This window comes from Canis lupus, chromosome 15 (genome assembly GCF_011100685.1).
Source record: "Canis lupus familiaris isolate Mischka breed German Shepherd chromosome 15, alternate assembly UU_Cfam_GSD_1.0, whole genome shotgun sequence".
Taxonomy (NCBI): domain Eukaryota; kingdom Metazoa; phylum Chordata; class Mammalia; order Carnivora; family Canidae; genus Canis; species Canis lupus.
The window spans coordinates 9,510,678-9,529,075 of NC_049236.1; the positions used below are offsets into that span (position 1 = coordinate 9,510,678).

An 18,398-nucleotide genomic window follows, 5' to 3' on the forward strand; every position below is an offset into this window, starting at 1 on the left:
CAATCCTCTCCACTTTTGTTTCCGCTTCTTTACCAAATATAACAGCGATGACCCCTGATCAGTTTTCTTGTCTTTCCTTTTGCTTCCCTTCAACCCATTCTCTACTTTTATAACTAGAATGAACTTACTAAAATCCGAGTCTGATGTCATTCTCTTAACGTCTTGACATTACTCCTATGATAAGTAATAATAGCTGACCTCTAATTGAGCATGTATTGTACGCATTATTGTGATTATTATTCCTCATTATCTGTATTTGACATGTAATGACATCACAGCTTAGAGAGGTTAGTACTTAACTCAGAGTTCCAGAATCAGTCATTTCCCTAGTTTTTTTCAAAAATTGTTCTTTCCTTATCTCTTCAGTCTGATACCTTGCTTCTTCTGCTTTGATTCTGAACATTGCTCAACCAAAAAGCAACATCTGTTTTTCAGAGGTTCTATAATCTCCTTCTCCTTTAAGATTTTCTCCTTAAAATGTTTTACACACACCCATTTCTCCTGTTCCCTAAAAAACTATTCCCTAGAAAACTCCAGTTTGTCCCTCAGTGCTCAGCTTGAGTCATTCCCCAGAAAGCCTCTTTTTCTAACCACCCCCCCAATAAATTCACCCACACACAAATAAAACAAAATTAGGTAAGGTGACAACCCTTTTTTATTTTCATAATACCCTATGCGTTGTAGCACTTGACCATAGCAAACTAATTTCTATCGCCTCTCAGCTTCTCTGATTAATAAACAGTTCCATTGGCCTCTTTGCTGCCTCTTAATTCAGTAAGATTTTTCTTGTCTTAAAGCCTTTGAATTTATAATTTCCATACCTAGAAGACTTCCCCAAAATTTCTTACGATACCATCCTCACTTTATTTGGGTGTTGCTCACTTGTCACCTCAGAGCTTTCATGCCCACCCTGTTGTCACTCTCCATTCTCTTACACAGATTTTTCTTACCTCACCCACCACTGATACTATGTTTAGAATCAATTTGTTGGCTTATTCATTGTTCATCTCATTCATGTTCATTATTCATCTCCCCTACTAGAATGTAAACTCTTTAAGGGCAGAGCCTGGGTCCCCCCCCCCTTTTTTTTTCACATTTCTGCCTCTAGCAACTGATTCAGTAGTACCTACCTCATAGTAGATGTTCAGTAAATAATTGTTGAAGGAATATATCTTATTTAATCCTTATAAAAATCCTATGAACTAAGTCCTAGTCGCTCATTATATAGGTGCAGAAATAGAATCAGGGAAGTTAGAAAATATCCTCAAGGTTGTACAGCTTATCTATGACAGAAGTTGGATTCTAGCCAAGATAATTTCTGACTTTAAAGTAATTGTTCTTAACCATCAATACTTTCTTAGTGACAGTTTTAGAGGAAATTTGAACAATATATATGACAGAGTTCCCAGGTAATAAGGAATTTGATTTAACATTTTATTAGTAGCCCTTGATCAGTAAAATCTTAGACGTAGTATCCTAGAATTGAAACCTTTAAGTCATTATCTTTTTCATTTGAAACTAAGAGAAAACCTCTAGAAAGGTGCCCTGACTGCCCAGAGTTACAGAATATGTTAAGTAGTAGAGCCTGGTCTAGGTAATTTAGTTCCCCACTTCAGTCTTACAGTACACAATTCATAATAATTTTTACTTCCTTACTTTCAGTTCTGTGCAGTTCAGTTCTTGAATTTCCATTAATATAGCAAATACTGTATTTTATTAAAAGTGTTTCTTTAAAACTGACAGAATATCAACTTGCAAGACCTTCTGATGCAAACAGAAAGGAAATGTTGTTTGGAAGCCTTGCAAGACCTGGACATCCTATGGGGAAATTTTTTTGGGGTAAGATACTTCATCTTATTTCATATCTTCTAATTGAAGCAGATTGAAAATATGAAAAGTTGATAAAGAATGGCAGATTATGAAAGCACAGTAGCTAGGTACCTTTTACCTTTTAGGATTAAGTAGACAGCTTTTCAAATAGAAAGTAGTTGAGCATGTATGTGTTTGGTTCTCCAACATTGGATATTATCAAGAACAGCCCTAACATTTTGTCAGGTGATCATCATAACAATGTTGTGAGGTGGGTGTCAATATATCCATTTAAAGGTAAAGAAATAGGCTCAGGGAACTTATTTAATTTACTTAAGTCACACAGTGGTGGATGTGAGATTTGAACCTCTGTTTATATGATTATAAAGTCTGTGCTCTACCCCAACTTGACATTTCCATTTATCAACAGAGATTCAGCAATGATTTTCTCTAATAGTTTTTGAGCTGTGACCAAATTTTGTTTAACTGGTAAGCTGTTTAAATGATATCTGTTTTTCATAATGGTCTTTTCTTAGTGTTAGGATTCAGTTAGAACCTCATATTAACCCTCTTGACCATAGTGTAGAATCTGGGATGAGTTGATCTAAATAGTACTTCGTTCAAAGGATGATTTGCTTTCCTGTATATTTTTTATAATTATATACATTTTTCTATGACAACCTTGCTTTATATGGTTTATTTTTAAGGATTACATAGAATATTAATAAAATAATTTAGAGATAATATCTGAATTGAATACTAAACTAATTATTAAGAAAGGAAGCTTAGGGCATTTACTGTTGTTAAGTTATTGCCAAATGGAGATTAATTCCTTATGTGTTAAAATATACATCAGAATTGTTTCTTGTGAATTTTTATCCTATATTGATGTTATTGTTATACATTAGTTCTATATTGTTGAGTCACATAGATTATTTCATTAGTTACAGTATATTAGTAGCAGAGTATGCATTTTTGGTGTAGAGACTTTGACAAGGTAAACTTTAAAAATTAATTTCAATATAGCTCAAAGTAAATTTATTTTTTTCTGTGATCTTTATCATCTTTTTTTAATTTATTTTAATTTATTTATTTATTTAATTTTGCAGGAAATGCTGAGACACTCAAACATGAGCCAAAAAGGAATAATATTGATACACATGCTAGATTGAGAGAATTCTGGATGCGTTACTATTCTGCTCATTACATGACTTTGGTGGTTCAATCTAAAGGTAGTGTATTATCTGTTATGGCCCTTAGTTACTTTGAAGTAGTGCTTTCTTAGGCTTTGTTTGCCTTGATCGGTGTCACAGTGTACTATTAATTTCTAAGCACTAAAGAGTGCTTGACCTGAATATGACCTAAAGGAAATCAGGAGGATTCAGAAAAGTCACATAGCAAGTGGCATAGCTTAGGGAAGCACAAAATCATCTGATTCTCAGGCAAATGTGTTTTTTTTTTTTTTTTTTTCTTTAAGAGATACAGGCCTTGTCTCTAGGCTAGTCTGTGAGTATCCAAATGTACTAATAGGTCATGAATTGGGTTTTTTAAGTCACATTCATCTGCTTCTGTTATCTTTGGTTTTGCATTTAATCTGTATTGATCATAAACACTGACAGGGCAAAGTGTCTTCTCATCTTTACATAGGGTCCAGTAAAATGGCATGATTAATTGAAATCCATCGTGGTAATGATAGCAAAAATGTCTTAAATGTAAAGTACTGACCAATACTTCTCTTCTCCTTTTATTATCTTCAGTAACTTGTGTTAACTTTTTCTCATTAAAGAAATGGTAGTTTTCTTTACATTTCAATCTCTTTAGTCCAGTTGTCAAACTGTTTCTTTTTGACATATCTTAAATAGTTTGCACATTTATTTTTGAAAAAGTAATGTTTCACCTGATATGACTCTTCCTTTTTATACAATTTTGCATACAATTTTGCTCTCTCAAAAATTAAAGCTGACTTGGCAGTTGAATATAAAACATTTTTGCATTTAGGATCAAGATTAGTCCACTAAAGTTGATTTGAATGTAAAACTATGGATATAGAATGGTAGATTCTTTAGTTCAGACTACAGATGTGCTTCTAGATTCCTTTTACAGCATTTGTTCAAATAAGAAGTTCCATGTTCAGTATAAAATTTATAGTTTTTAATTACTATTTCCAAGTCTGTCACAAACATATATTTTTCTTCAAATATGTATTATTTCCTTTGCATTTGCTTCGTCTGTGATGACAAATATAAGAGCATATTAATGCTTATGGAAAATTTCTAAAATAAGCCCTAGATATTTGATAAGAGAACCTTGTACAGTTTAAATTCAGTTATTTTTAAACTTTAGCATTTATTTTACCATTTAAGAGTTAAATATCTAGGGGTGCCTGGATGGCTCAGTTAAGTGAAGGACTCTTGATCTCAGCTCAGGTCTCAATCTCAGGGTTGTTAGTTCAAGCCCCACATTGGGCTTTAAAAAAAAAAAAAAAAAAAATATATATATATATATATATATATATATGTATGTATATGTGTGTGTATGTATATATATATACATGTATATATATACACATACCTACTTTTATTATAAATATGTTATTATGTATAATACTTATATATGTAATACAATTAATAAAATAGTGTTTTTAAGTGCATAAAATAAGAGTTAAATATTCTATATAAATGGCATAGAATAAATTCACAGCTTGATTGGTTTATTTGTATCTTGTTGGGACACCTCTTGAAAATTAGTGAAACTTGTGTCTAGTGTAACTAACATATTCAGTGATAGTAATGAGTCAGTGAGGTAAGGGTTAAAGGCTTTCTTTTTGGACTTATATCTGCTTTACTAGAAATTTCAAAAGAATTTTGTTTGAAATAAAAGAATCAAAAGATAGAAATCATATTATATGAAACCTAAGAGGAAGACTTGCAGATTGAAACCTCAGCAAATATAAAATAATGTAAAATAAATGAGTGTAAAAGTACTAATGAGATATGCTGAGAAAGAAGAATCAGTATGGTGTGGGTTAATTGGGAGAAACCTTCCTAGAGGAAATAAGTTTCGGAATGGAGTAGGAGGATGGTTGGTGTATTCTTTTCTCTTGGCCCTCCATACTAGCTTGATGATAAAAACTTCTTTTTTTTTTTAAATGTGTGTGCTTTTTCTAACTTTACTAGCTGAAAATACAAAAGTCATAGCAAAATTATGTGTCTTAAGGTTTTCTAAACTGTTGTTATTTATTTTTTTGTTGTTGTTTTACTGCTTAAGGAGTGGCAAGTGACACCCAAATTACAGTATCCCTGTTTTATACCTAAAGATCAGTGAGAAATTTAATTGCCTTTCTACCTTAAATAACAACATTGCATTTCACTGTCTCCTTCCTGCCCTCCCCACAAGAAACACTGGATACTTTGGAAAAGTGGGTGACTGAAATCTTCTCTCAAATACCAAACAAGTAAGACATTCATTTTCATAAACCACATACTTTTAGAGTTAAAGAGGAATCTTGTATGAGTCCCAGAGGTCTTTTTTTTTTTTTTTTTTAAATGCAGGAGGGGGTTTGTTTTTTAAACAAGTGATTAAATTAAGACCTAAATTGGTTTAGCAAATCACGCAGCTTTTGAGTGGTAAATCTAAGATGAGAACCCAAGTTTCTATAGTTTCTGTAGTTCAATACTTATTAGCTTGTAAACTTATGGTAAACAGTAATTCTGAAGAATTTATGGTTCCTTTTACATTTATTCAGAATTTTTCTCTTACTGTGTAGAGTGTTTGAAACTAGGATATAAAAACAAGTATTATATTGAGAGGCAGAATATATATATATACACACACACACATATACACACACTTGTATCCCCTGCCTCAGAACAAATTGTGTTCTGAAAGTTTGTTTCTTAAGTCAGTTACTTGGGACTTGGAATGCTTTCCCCCTTAAAAGAAATAATCTTTTAGTGATGATTGACTTTCCATATGAACTAAAAAAGTCTATTTCATGTAGTTGAACCAAATTATCTTTTATTAGAAATTGTATATATGGTTCCGGTTTAAAAAGCTGCTGCTTTTTGTCTACCTTTTGCTACATTTGTGTTACAAAGACTAACAAAAAATTAATTCCAAAGCACTTAAAGTTATTCTTCCTACTTCTAGTAGTTTGTATTTTAATATAATAAATGAAAAAAAGAAATCAGGTTTTTTTCTTGCATCAGGTAAGTTAGATTTTTTTCCAGTTCCTTATTCCAGGACATAACTTATTTTAAATTTATGAAAGAAAAAATATCTGTGGAAATGTTAGAATAATTCGTAGTGACAACTGATTGGTTATTATTAACTTGGCTTTATGTAAATTTCCATTGATAATTAGCAGTACTTTTTGTGTATGGAAAGAAAATGAAAACCATGTCAAAGTGATGGAGTTGTTTTGTTTTCATAAGAAATGAGTATGATTGAAATGTGTTTTACTGTGAAACTGTAGCAGAAAAATCAGAGGTATATTGACTTCTGGGATTCATTAGGTCCTGTCAATCAATCCCTGATAAGCATTTTTAGAAGTTTTCTTAAATAGTATTCACTAATAACTTTGGTTCTTTGATCAGACAGGTTAAAAAGTCTTCTAGGTATTTAATAATAATTCATATTGACTATGTTTTAGAAAAAATAGTGAGCAATATTTCCTCAACCAGATAAGAAGCCTTTAGAAGGAGAGTCCATGTCTTTTAAATACCACAGTGCCAGATACAATGCTTGATACCTAGTAATCATTCCATATATATCTTTGTTGAATTAAATATCTCTAGTATGTTTTCTTTCTGAAATGGCATTATATGGGAGTTGCTGATAGAGGCAGTAAATATTGGGAGGGGAGCCCCCTTCAATTCTGTCTCCTATGAGTTTTAGAGATATTTGAGTTAATGGGACTGAGGTTGAGAATAGGTTAAGCTCAGGATTTGGTGGCTTTGTTGTCATCTACTTGCTTATGCCTAGAATGCTTTTCATCCAAGAGTATGTGGAATAGATTATAAATACCTACCAGTTAGGCATCCCTAAAGATACTGCTTATAAAGGCTTTTGCCAATTAAATTTTAATATATTTGTTTTATTTTCAGTGGGTTACCCAAACCAAACTTTGGCCATTTAACGGATCCATTTGACACACCAGCATTTAACAAACTTTATAGAGGTTCGTGAACCAAAGGTTTAAAACTGTTTGAAATAACTTCAGCGCATTCTATAAAAGTTACTTGAGGCTGCCAATTTTCTTTGAAAATGACAACACAACAAAGTACATCTGGGTTGGAAAAGGAGTAGAAGGACAGAGGAGATCTAATTAGTGACAGACAGCAGGCCAGTACTTAGCAGCGGAGTCTGTTGCCCTGCTGCTACTGGAGTCTGTTTTATGCTTTCTCCCTGTTTTCCCCTTGTTCCCTTTTGGTTTCGGTTTCTTATCTATTTCATTTTATCTGTGCTCCCCTCTTTATTACTTAAAGAGAGAAAAATAAAGGAGGGATAACACTTGGGAAATTATTTCCTTTTACTTCAATTATAAAAACAATTTTTGTTAAATGAAGAAAAATAAAAATGAAGTGTAAAGAAATGAGAAAATCACCCTAAATCTTAGCAGCTAGGGAAGTCATTATGGCAAATTTCCTTTTGAGTTTCTATAGGTATATTTTAATATAGTTGAGATTATAAAGTATATAGATTCTATCTCTCGCTTTTTTCATTTAATACTATATTTGTTTTTTTTTCATTTAATACTATATCTGTAAGAGTTTTCCAATGAGCCATCATATGGTTATGCTCTAATTTACTTAACAATTTGCCCATAGTGTATAGTGCAGAAATATTCTTAATTCAACTTTTCTCTTTGTTCTTTTTATCATGGCAGATTTTTTCTTTTTCCCGGTTGCCTAGGTATCCCCTCCTCTTCTTCCTTACCCCATGGCCAGTCTCTGTCCTCTTCCCTTTTGATCAGTGACTGTTTTGTGAGACCCTTTATCTGCTGCCGTCTCCGTTCTACCTAAGTTGACTCTTCCAGAGACCACTTATTTTCAGTTGTATTCTTTCTGTCTTTATATTCTCTCTTCATAGAATCCTAGAATAATAGCACTGGGAAGACTCTTAGAATTACTTTAGCCTAACCCTTACCATACCATAAGAAAACATATACAGAAAGATTTAAATGCAATGATTTTCCTCAAGGTCATATAAACACATACAGCAAGATAGAGGTAGGACTAGATTTCTGCCATGGGTCTCCTGACTCCTAGTCCTGTATCCTTTCTTGCAAGAAGGGATCCTTCTTAGGAGCATTTCATATTTTCATAGTTCTCTTATTTATTTCCTTTATGTGTGAAATCAAACTAAAAAGAAATTTATAAAAATTGCGTTATTCAAATTGGAAAATTGGCAACTTGAAATAATAATTTCATTGTATTTAACCTTCCCCTATTTATTGGAGGATTAAATATATTGAATTAAAAATTTCGTGTAGCATAATACAAATTATGGAGAAACACTTATATCTGTTTTTCTGAAAAATGTTTTTGTTTAGTTGTTCCAATCAGAAAAATTCATGCTCTGACCATCACATGGGCACTTCCTCCTCAACAGCAACATTACAGGTAAGAGTTCAGGACAAATTTTTAAAGCATACTGAATGGTTTACATTTGAAGGTTCTGTTATGTGATAAACTGGGACTTTTAATGGAGTTTTCAAGCCTTGCTATATATTTTAATATCTTCTTAGGTACAAAAAGTAGAGTTTTCTTATGGCTAGTTGCCTTATCTGAGTCTTTGATATTAAGTATCTTTGTGTGAATGTAACTTCTGTAATTATTTTCTGTAGTATTTTGAATACAAAAATATATTAGCTTATGATTTGTCAATAGTGACCATTTAGTTTGGGCTTGTCAAAAGTCAAGGGTAAATAATTTTAAGCCTGGAATATGACTATAGCCTAAATCTCAAGGACCTATGCCTTTGAAGTGGTAATGAGTTAGGGAAGAGTTATACAGATTAGGAAAACATTTTCCCAGCATATTCATACAGTTATCTTATATGAGCAGTATAGCATGGGCCAAGAAGTTCTTTAAAGATAAAGATTGGTCCATGCTGACTTGACTGATTAAAAAAATTTCTGATGAAAAACAAATGTTAATGAACTGATAAAAATTTACCTTATTTTTTAAAAACCATTACCAACAAAACAAAACCATGAGGATAAACACACAAGCAGAAGGAAATGAATGTTGCCTAAGCTCAGTAAAAATTTTTAGTCATCCTATCAAGGTAACAAGAATGATAGACCTCTAGTGAGAAAGCAGAGAACATGTGTATTATCTACTTGCTTTGGTGCAAGGATAAATAGGAAAAAGCAATATACGTTGATTGTGTAGTTACAGTAGAGTGTCCCCAAAAGTGTTAAAATTATTATATACATATTTAAAAGTTTATTTTGTTTAACTTTTTATTGTTAAAATAATACGTTTGTAAAATATTAATAGGACAAAGGAGTATTAAGTAAAAAGTAAAGCTGTGCTTTCAATTTTTGTTTCCTGAAAAATAGGCCCAACATTAATAGTTTTTTATATATCCTTCAGATGTTAAAACAGTGACTTTAAAACATATCTTTTTTTATGGAAATGAAATTATATATATTCTTCTTCCTTTTTTGGGGAATGCTTATTTTTCTAATTAACAAAAACTTGTTTATCCTCTGATTACCAGGGAAGTTCATTGTAGAAATCCTGAAAATTACTGAAAAGCAGGAAACAGTCATTCATGATTGTGTTTTCCAAAGAATGTTAAAATTTCTGTATGTTTCCATCTAGTTATTTTTTATGGACTATTTATTTGTTTTAATGTGCCCTTCATCATGAATCATTTGAAATCTCTAATTATGGGAATTAGCCTTTTTGGGGAACCTTTTTATTCCCCCACAAAGAAGCAAATGTTTATCCCTACAGAGTAACCAAATACAAAACAATTAGTTTTTTTTTTTTTTCAAAACAATTAGTTTTGTTCAGATGCAGATGTTATGTAATCTTCAGCATTCATTCTTTAACTAATTTACTACTTCTACCTCAGTTTTAAGATAAATATAATTCAAATTCAATATTTTGAAACAATGTTGTGTGGGCCTTGGGGATTGCTTAATGTAGTTGAGATCATAATGCTGTATCTTGAACTTTTAAGAGTTTATTGAATTCTGTAAACTAATTTTAATATTAAATAATGCTTAGATTTCCTAACTTTATCTTTCTACATATTTTTGTTTTGGTAGGAATACATTTCTGAATTTATAGTAGATAAATTTTCCAGTGGGAAAATACAATTTAAATAATATATATGCAACTACTCAAACTCTTAAAGTGTGTTATTATATAATGCAGCATTTTTCACCTGTTACAGTTATATTACATTGTCATGAAAACTCCATGAGTAAGTAGTTGGGCAAGTGAAGAGAAAAAGAAAAATACAATGAGGTTAAGTCTGTTGCTCAAGATCATGCATTTACTTAAAGAAAAACTAGGGCAGCCCTGGTGGCGCAGTGGTTTGGCGCCGCCTGTAGCCCAGGGTGTGATCCTGGAGACCCTGGATCGAGTCCCACATCGGGCTCTCTCTGTATGATGCCTGCTTCTCCTCTGCCTCTCTCTCTCTGTCTCTATGAATAAATAAATGAAATCTTTAAAAAAAAAAAATAAAGAAAAACTAAAACTATAAGCTAGATTTCCTGACCCATAAAGCAACACATTTCATTTTACTACAGAGCCTGATGCAATACTGAAAGCTTTTCCAGACACTGAGGTATCATTCTCTGTATTAGGTTCTAAAATGATGAAGAATCTATATTATTTCCATTTTGGGTGAAACAAAAATGAAAGATTTTTACCATAAAAAGAATCATTTGGAATGATTATACTCATTCAGTGATTTCAGATAAAGAAGTTAAATTGTACCATGTTTTCTGTCTTTACTTGCTATTATCAAATTAATAATAATTTCATGTTTATATAACATTTATAATAAGTTTGTAATCATATTCATAAATATCATAACTTTTGAAGTAAGAATTCCTGTTCTACCTTAATTATTTTTATTTTCGACCGTAAAAAAAATTTTTTTTTTTTAAAGGGTGAAGCCACTTCATTATATCTCTTGGCTGGTTGGTCATGAAGGCAAAGGCAGCATTCTTTCTTACCTTAGAAAAAAGCAAGTATTTAATTAATAAGTAATTTCAGTGTATCAATCTCTGAAAAATAATAGACAGCATTCTATAACCTGTTGTTTTATCTGCCAAACGCCTAGAATCAAATCTAATGTTTAATTATAGTCACTTTATCACCAAAATTAATTAGTCTTATTGTATATGTGCATTTCCTTAAAAGCCACCTTTTAGCACCTATTGGAAGTTGTTGTACACAAAATTTTAAAAATCATAAGTAAATGGATTCCAGAATTATGTGAAAGGTTAGCTGTAATCAAGAATTTAGATTGGAATAGTAAAGAAGTCAATTAGACTTTCCCAACCCAGAAGGTGGACTTTAATGAAAACTACTTTGGGCAGAGAAATCATAACAAATAGTGGGACTGTAGATGTCATATGCGGCTGTGTTAGCAGAATGTCTTCTAATGCATTTTAGCACTTGGTTTAGTTGCCTAGTCAAATCATAGAAAGATAGCTTTATATCAGGACCAGTAGTTAAAGAACTTCCTTGTTTGAATTTTCTATACACTAATTCAAGAATGGAAAGGAAGATGAGAAATTTAAATACTTTAAAGCACCAATAGGACTACAACACTCAAAGCTAAAAGACCAGGGTTATTACAAAAGAATAAACAAATGGTATTAGTTACATATATGCCTTACATAATTGTAATACACTTAGATGTGTACACTCTTTATACCTTACTGGACTTTATTATAATTTCACATTCTTCACTTTGCCTTCCTCCCTTATTTTTAGGTTTTCGGGATTATTCTAGTCAGGAAAAGATAGCCTCATTGCTTTTTTCTTAGACAGTCTATAGAGGTTAGCTGTTCATCTCAAAGAGCTCATTCGACATCCTAAGTAGGGATACATGTGAAGTATTGTAAACTGCTTCTGGGAGGGAGGTTCAAGAGGGATGAATGAAATGCCTCCCAGCAACCATAATTTTAATATTTTGTGCTGTTCTCTTCAACAGAAATTACTGTCTTCATAAAATTATTAATGCTTTACTGTGTTGTAATAATTAAACATACAAATTAATGTTTCCATTAAACATATAAATATTGTTGTTATTTCCTTCTGGTGATTCTTGCATGCACTGCAATTATTTGGGAGGCCTTGTACTTTAAAAATTTGTACTTCTAAACTTACTTTTGGAAAGCATGTTTGCCCCTGCACTTCCCAAATTTTACATAGAAAGGCTATCTATTTTGTTAATTTGAAGTATTTGTAGACTGTTAATCTCAAGATGTTGATTGGATTCATTTTTGTCCTAACAATAGATGCTGGGCTCTTGCGCTATTTGGTGGAAATGGTGAGACAGGATTTGAGCAAAATTCTACTTACTCAGTATTCAGCATTTCAATTACATTGACTGATGAGGGTTATGAGCATTTCTATGAGGTAAATAATTAAAATGGAGTTTCAAAATACAGATATTATCTTATGCAAAAGCATAATCAGGTGTTTTGTTTTCAGGTTGCTCATACTGTCTTCCAGTATTTGAAAATGCTGCAGAAGCTAGGCCCAGAAAAAAGGTAATATGTACATATTAGAATTAGGGTAGGAATCAATCCTAGTATGTTTTAGCCTTTAGGCTGCCAAAAAAGACATGCTTTAGTCCTACCATGATGGTTTTCCAGGCATTTCCTGCTTAAAGTGCCTTCACTGGCTCCATATCCTGATTGTTCTACATGTGAATACTGCATAGGAGATGTGAAACATTAGGGTTTACACTTATGTGGCCATTCTGTTTCTTTTCTTCCTGCTGAGGATTCTAATAACAAATTTAAATATATCTTTTACTTATAATTTTCTTCTTTCACAGAATTTTTGAAGAGATTCAGAAAATTGAGGATAATGAATTTCATTACCAAGAACAGGTACTGGAAGTCAAATTCTTTTTGAATATTATCTGTGACCAAGTTGAAACTGGTGTGGACATTATTCCTCTTTTTGGAAGTGTCACTGGAGTTTTAATTCTGCCACTCTCTGTCATGTGAGTCCCAAGATGGCCTTGAGGTTATCTGAAAATTAACTCTTGTGTTTTTAAGTATGTGTGTGGGGTAACAGTGAGAGGATTAGGCAGACTGACACGGATCAGTCATTTTACCTATGTAGTCATCCATCTGTCCTTTTGATGAACATTCATGGAGAACTTGCTATGGTACTTGATATTGGGGAATTGTAATGTTATAAAGACATCTTGCAGGCTAATTTCTGTAGTGATTACTACATGAAGTATTAGAAATGGTGGGCTTCAGGATTTCAGGGTGAGGAGAGCGGTTGCCTTGATCAGAATAGAATCAGGGAAGGCTCCATGGGTGTGGTAGATTTGAATTGAGTACAGCATAGAAAAATGAATAAGGTTGGGATACATTGTAAGCAATGGGAAAAATGTAAGTAAGGAACTTTGGGTAATCGTGGAAAAGTAAATGGTCCTATGTGTCTTTGAAAGGAAGGTATTATATAAGGCTGAAATGTAAGGAGTTTGAAGCAGGGTTTCTTTAAAACCCTTTCTGCTTCTTGGATCCCTTTGGAAATCTTTTGAATCCTGTGGACCCCTCCTCAGAATAGTATTTCATTCCTTCAACTTTTTAACCTCTCAGGAAAATTGTCTTAATGGTACAGTAATCAGTGTTTATCTCTCACCTAGATTCACCAGTTAATAGTTTTCCATATTTTCTTTCCTCTCTTTCCTTATATATGTATGTGCATGTATGTATCTTTTTCCTAAAACATTTGAGATTTAATTACAGACATGATACTTGTCACACTCAAGAAATTACATTGAAACAATATTGTTAAATATTATACAAACCAGGGCGCCTGGTTCAGTCAGTTAAGCTTCCAATTCTTGATCTCGGCTCAGATCTTGATTTCATAGTCATTAGTTCAAGCCCTGCCATGGGCTCCACGCTGGGTGTGGAGCCTACTTAAAAAAAAAAAAAAAAAAAATTTATATATATATATATTACACAATTCATAAAATAGTGTTTCTGAGTGCATGAAATAAAATACAGCAGTTTATGAAGGAATATTGCAATAAAGTACTCAAAATAGTAAAAAAAATAGTACTATGTCTCTTCAATAACATATTAACAAGGGCTAGCAGTAGGTCTAACAATTATTTTGGTTTAAAGTAACGGTGAGTGTGAGATATCTGCAACAACTATATTGTGATTCTTTTTTATTTTTAAATTTTTTTAAAAGATTTTATTTATTTATTCATGAAAGACACAGAGCACGAGAGAAAGAGGCAGAGACACAGGCAGAGGAAGAAGCAGGCTCCATGCAGGGAGCCAGACGTGTGGGACTCGATTCTGGGTCTCCAGGATCACAACTTGGGCTGAAGGCGGCACTAAACCGCTGAGCCACCCGGGCTGCCCCTCTGATTCTTTTTTAAAAAGATTTTATTTATTTACTTGAGAGGAAGCATGAGTCCAATGGGAAGGGAGGGACAGAGGGAGAGGGTGAAACAGACTCCCCATTGAGCTTGTTGCAGGGCTCCATCCCAGGACCCTGAGTTCATGACCTGAGCTTAAAGGCAGATGCTTAATCAACTGAGCCACCCATACACAACATCCCATTCTTTCCCTGCCGTAGTTCTGACCCATTTGTTGTGATTTTTTTATTGGTTAGTCATAGATGCTGATAATCAAGTGTGGTTTGTGCCTATATTCATAATAGAATGAAAATGCTCATTTAGAGATCAGTGAAAATAAATACGTAATTTCTTCCCAACCAAATCCATGCACATTTGAATTTGTCCACTGATGTATCTTGTGGGAAAGGTCTGTGGTGCCTGATTTAGAACTGCTTCATAGCTCCTAATTAAAAACTATGATATAAAGCCCCTGATTTAGAACTCCTTTGTAGAGCATCTTGAAGCTGCCTTTTTGGATCATCATCAGAGATGACTTCCTGAATATCTATTCTAAATAGAGAAGATTTAGGTACATGAGGACAAGGTCACAAAAACTGTAAACTTCCAGTTGCTGTTGATTCCTATATAATCTGCACTATATACTTGAATCATTGAAATAGAAATAAAAATCTTATTCTATGAAATCAGGCTGCTTTGACACATCTATTAGTCTGTTAGAGGGCCCTATTGACACTCTTCCCTATAAGTGGACTGATAGGTGTAGAACTCCACGAGTCCTGTCATCTGCCTTGCCAGGAGTGATTTTGTCCAGTGTCTTTATCAGTTGTGGTGACAAGTGGGTCAGGACTATGGCAGGGAAGGAATGGGATCGAGAATTGTGGACTACAATGTAAATGATTCCCAGATTCCTTTTTTGGGGATCAGCTTTTTAGCATTGGTTGAGTGAGTGACATTTTTGTTCTATCCCTCCATTTTCCTATTAGCAAGTCATTTCAAGATAATCTTTTTATGGACATCTCCCCATTTTTGTAGCTAATCATTTTTTTACCATTAGCAATATTCATGAATACTTGTCTTGATTTTTAAAACACGAATCCAATATATATTAGATTAGAACTTAATTGCAAAGTGAGAACTAATCAGAAAGGTCTATATCTCTATGTGAACTGCTAAATAAACTCAAGTAGCTTAGCTTATACTGACTTTTATAAATTTCTGTTTTGTTTTTTTTTTAACAAAGTTGGAATATCTCCTTTTTATACTTTTTCTGGTCTTCATCAATAAAGGCAAATAGGATTGCCCTTTTCAAATTATTCAAACCAGTCTTACTTAATTAAATTTTTAAAAATTCTTTCCCATAGAAACTTGAACTCAGTATGTTTTATATATCAACAATATGAACTAGAAGAAAGGTGTTTAAGTGCTTTTCTATAGGCAGAAAAATAATGTAATAGTAGGCAGGTAGAGTTTGTAATAGATAAAAAAAAAACTAGAGGATAAACAGTAAAAAGTGCTGGAGAAGAAATAGAGGAATTAGAACCCTCATGCATTACTGGTGGGAATGTAAAGTGGTGTAGTTGCTTTGGAAAACAGTTTGGCAGTTCCTTAAAAAGTTAAACAGAATTACCCTATGAGCTGTACTATAAGTTCTCCTGGGTATACACCCATGAGCATTGAAAACTGTCCATACGAATACTTCTACACAAGTATTTCTATAGCAGTAATCAGTATAGCCCCAAAGTGGAAACACCCAAATGTCAACAAATGAATGGTTAAACAAAATGTAGCATATGCATACTGTGGAATAGTAGTCAGCCACAAAAAAGAATGAAGCACTGATTCGTGCTACAACATGGATGAACCTTGAAAACATACTAAGTGAAAGAAGTCAGTCACCACAGGTTACCTGTTATATAATTCTATTTATTTGAAATTTCCAGAGTGAAATTTCTCTAGATACAGCACAGATTGTTGGTTGCCAGCAGCTAGGGGGAGTGGGTCTCAGGGAGTGACTGCTTGGGGTTTCCTTTTGGGGTAATGAAAATACTTGCCGACTAAATGGTGGTGATGATTGTACAACTTTATGAATATCCTAATAACCACTAAATTGTATATTTTATTTCATTTTTAATTGTGTACATTAAAAGTGTGAGTTTCATTGTATGCGGATTACATCTTTAAAAAATGAAAGGTTAGAATTTAAGTGTTTTTCTTAGTACTGGCTCCATTGCTTTGGCACTGGAGGTCTGCTTTTAGCCAGGGTCTTTAATGTTTTCCCATAGGAAATATTTTGAATCATTCATTTTGTTGCATACTGACAAGAGCAGTTAATTTATAAGTAAGTGGCTGGTGAAAATACTTAAAAAAAGAAAAAAAAGAAAAAAAAAGAAAACAGCAAGAAGGTATCACTTTAAATAATACTAGCATCTGACTGACAATGATCAATTTGATGATTCAGGAGTGTTTCCTGAAGTGGAAAGTGGAACCAAAAAAAGCTAACAATCAATCTTTATTTTTTCCTACTCTATTTTTATGTGATAATGTAGTATATAACTTAGACTTATGGTCACTAGCTTGATGCATGCATGTCTCATTTCTTCTCCATGAATGCAGTAACCTTCATCTCTCTTCTGTCTTCCATTAGATGAGAGAACAACCCTTACAGCCTAGTAAAGAACTGTATAGTGTAGTATTTTGGAAAGGAGTGTTTGCTGCTATGTTAGGAGTCCTGAATTCTAGTGTCTACTCTTCCTGTCATTACTGTGTGATTTTGGACAAGTCACCTGATCAATCTGAGTGTAGTTTCTTCTAAAATGTGGGAATAGAACCACTTGGTATCTGAAGAACTTGTCAGTTTTAAGATTCTGAACGTCTGGGTGATCAATAAGTACTTAAATTGATTGCTTTCCTCTGAAAAACTATTTCCATTTCATAGGTTAGAGAACCTGTGGTCACTCTTTCAGTTTTAAATGGAGGTTAATATACTGATTAATAGAATTTCTTATATCAAGACTTTTATCTAATGACACATTTTGATTTCTACATTGATTTGATTCATGTTTGCAGATAGTTTTATTACTCTTTCAGTTTTAAATGGAGGTTAATATACTGATTAATAGAATTTCTTATATCAAGACTTTTATCTAATGACACATTTTGATTTCTACATTGATTTGATTCATGTTTGCAGATAGTTTTAGATGATAGTGCTATAGTGATAAAATGATGAAGACCCTGTCTTTAGGGACATCAGTCATATGGGGCACTTGACATATAAACAAGCATTTCCAGCTCAGGGTTGTAATTGATCTCATGAAGAGGCTCTGACATTACTAGAGCCTAGTGTGTTGTAGGGCTCAGGATGGGGATTAGAGGAGTGTCAGGTTAAATTGCGTAAGGTGGTAAATTTTCTCTGGCTAAATTTTCTTAGAATTCTGAACATCAAATCCCGCCCCCCCCCCACCCCCTTTTTAAAGAAGTAATCTCTACACCCAACATGGGGCTCAAGTAAGCATCATATTTTTAAGCTAAAATTACATATGTTCATATATTTCTGTTCAGAAGTTTTTGGTTTCACTGTTTAAAAAAAGGAAAATTATTTCCATTTTGTAGTAAATTAAGAATAATGGAAGTTTCTGGCATGAAATAATTCTCTCTTTACAGACAGATCCAGTTGAGTATGTGGAAAATATGTGTGAAAACATGCAGCTGTATCCACTACAGGACTTTCTCACTGGAGATCAGCTTCTCTTTGAATACAAGCCAGAAGTAAGGAGGTTTCATTTCTAAGAGTTACTTTTAGACAAAGAGAAGGGGGAGACAATACAGAGATCTACTTAATAACTGTGGGAATATAGAAAACTTGGATAAATTTGTCAAATTTTTTGCTGAAATGGAAGAAATAGTTTTGTGGGTAGTTTTTCATGATTGCTGTATATGATCATGTTTAAATATGAGGAGAAAAATCAAGTCCTTTTCTTAGGTACTGT

General features: G+C 32.9%; 1 protein-coding gene across 1 annotated transcript in view; it reads left to right on the forward strand.

The window, feature by feature from the left end:
- Positions 1-18,398, forward strand: part of NRDC (nardilysin convertase) — a 91,175-nt gene that overhangs the window by 54,476 nt on the left and 18,301 nt on the right. The window contains exons 6-15 of the mRNA XM_038558037.1: positions 1,744-1,839; positions 2,919-3,041; positions 5,206-5,263; positions 6,915-6,988; positions 8,363-8,432; positions 10,945-11,022; positions 12,305-12,425; positions 12,501-12,559; positions 12,850-12,904; positions 18,073-18,177. Coding sequence (XP_038413965.1) covers positions 1,744-1,839; positions 2,919-3,041; positions 5,206-5,263; positions 6,915-6,988; positions 8,363-8,432; positions 10,945-11,022; positions 12,305-12,425; positions 12,501-12,559; positions 12,850-12,904; positions 18,073-18,177 — 839 coding nt within the window. The remainder of the gene's footprint in view (positions 1-1,743; positions 1,840-2,918; positions 3,042-5,205; positions 5,264-6,914; positions 6,989-8,362; positions 8,433-10,944; positions 11,023-12,304; positions 12,426-12,500; positions 12,560-12,849; positions 12,905-18,072; positions 18,178-18,398) is intronic.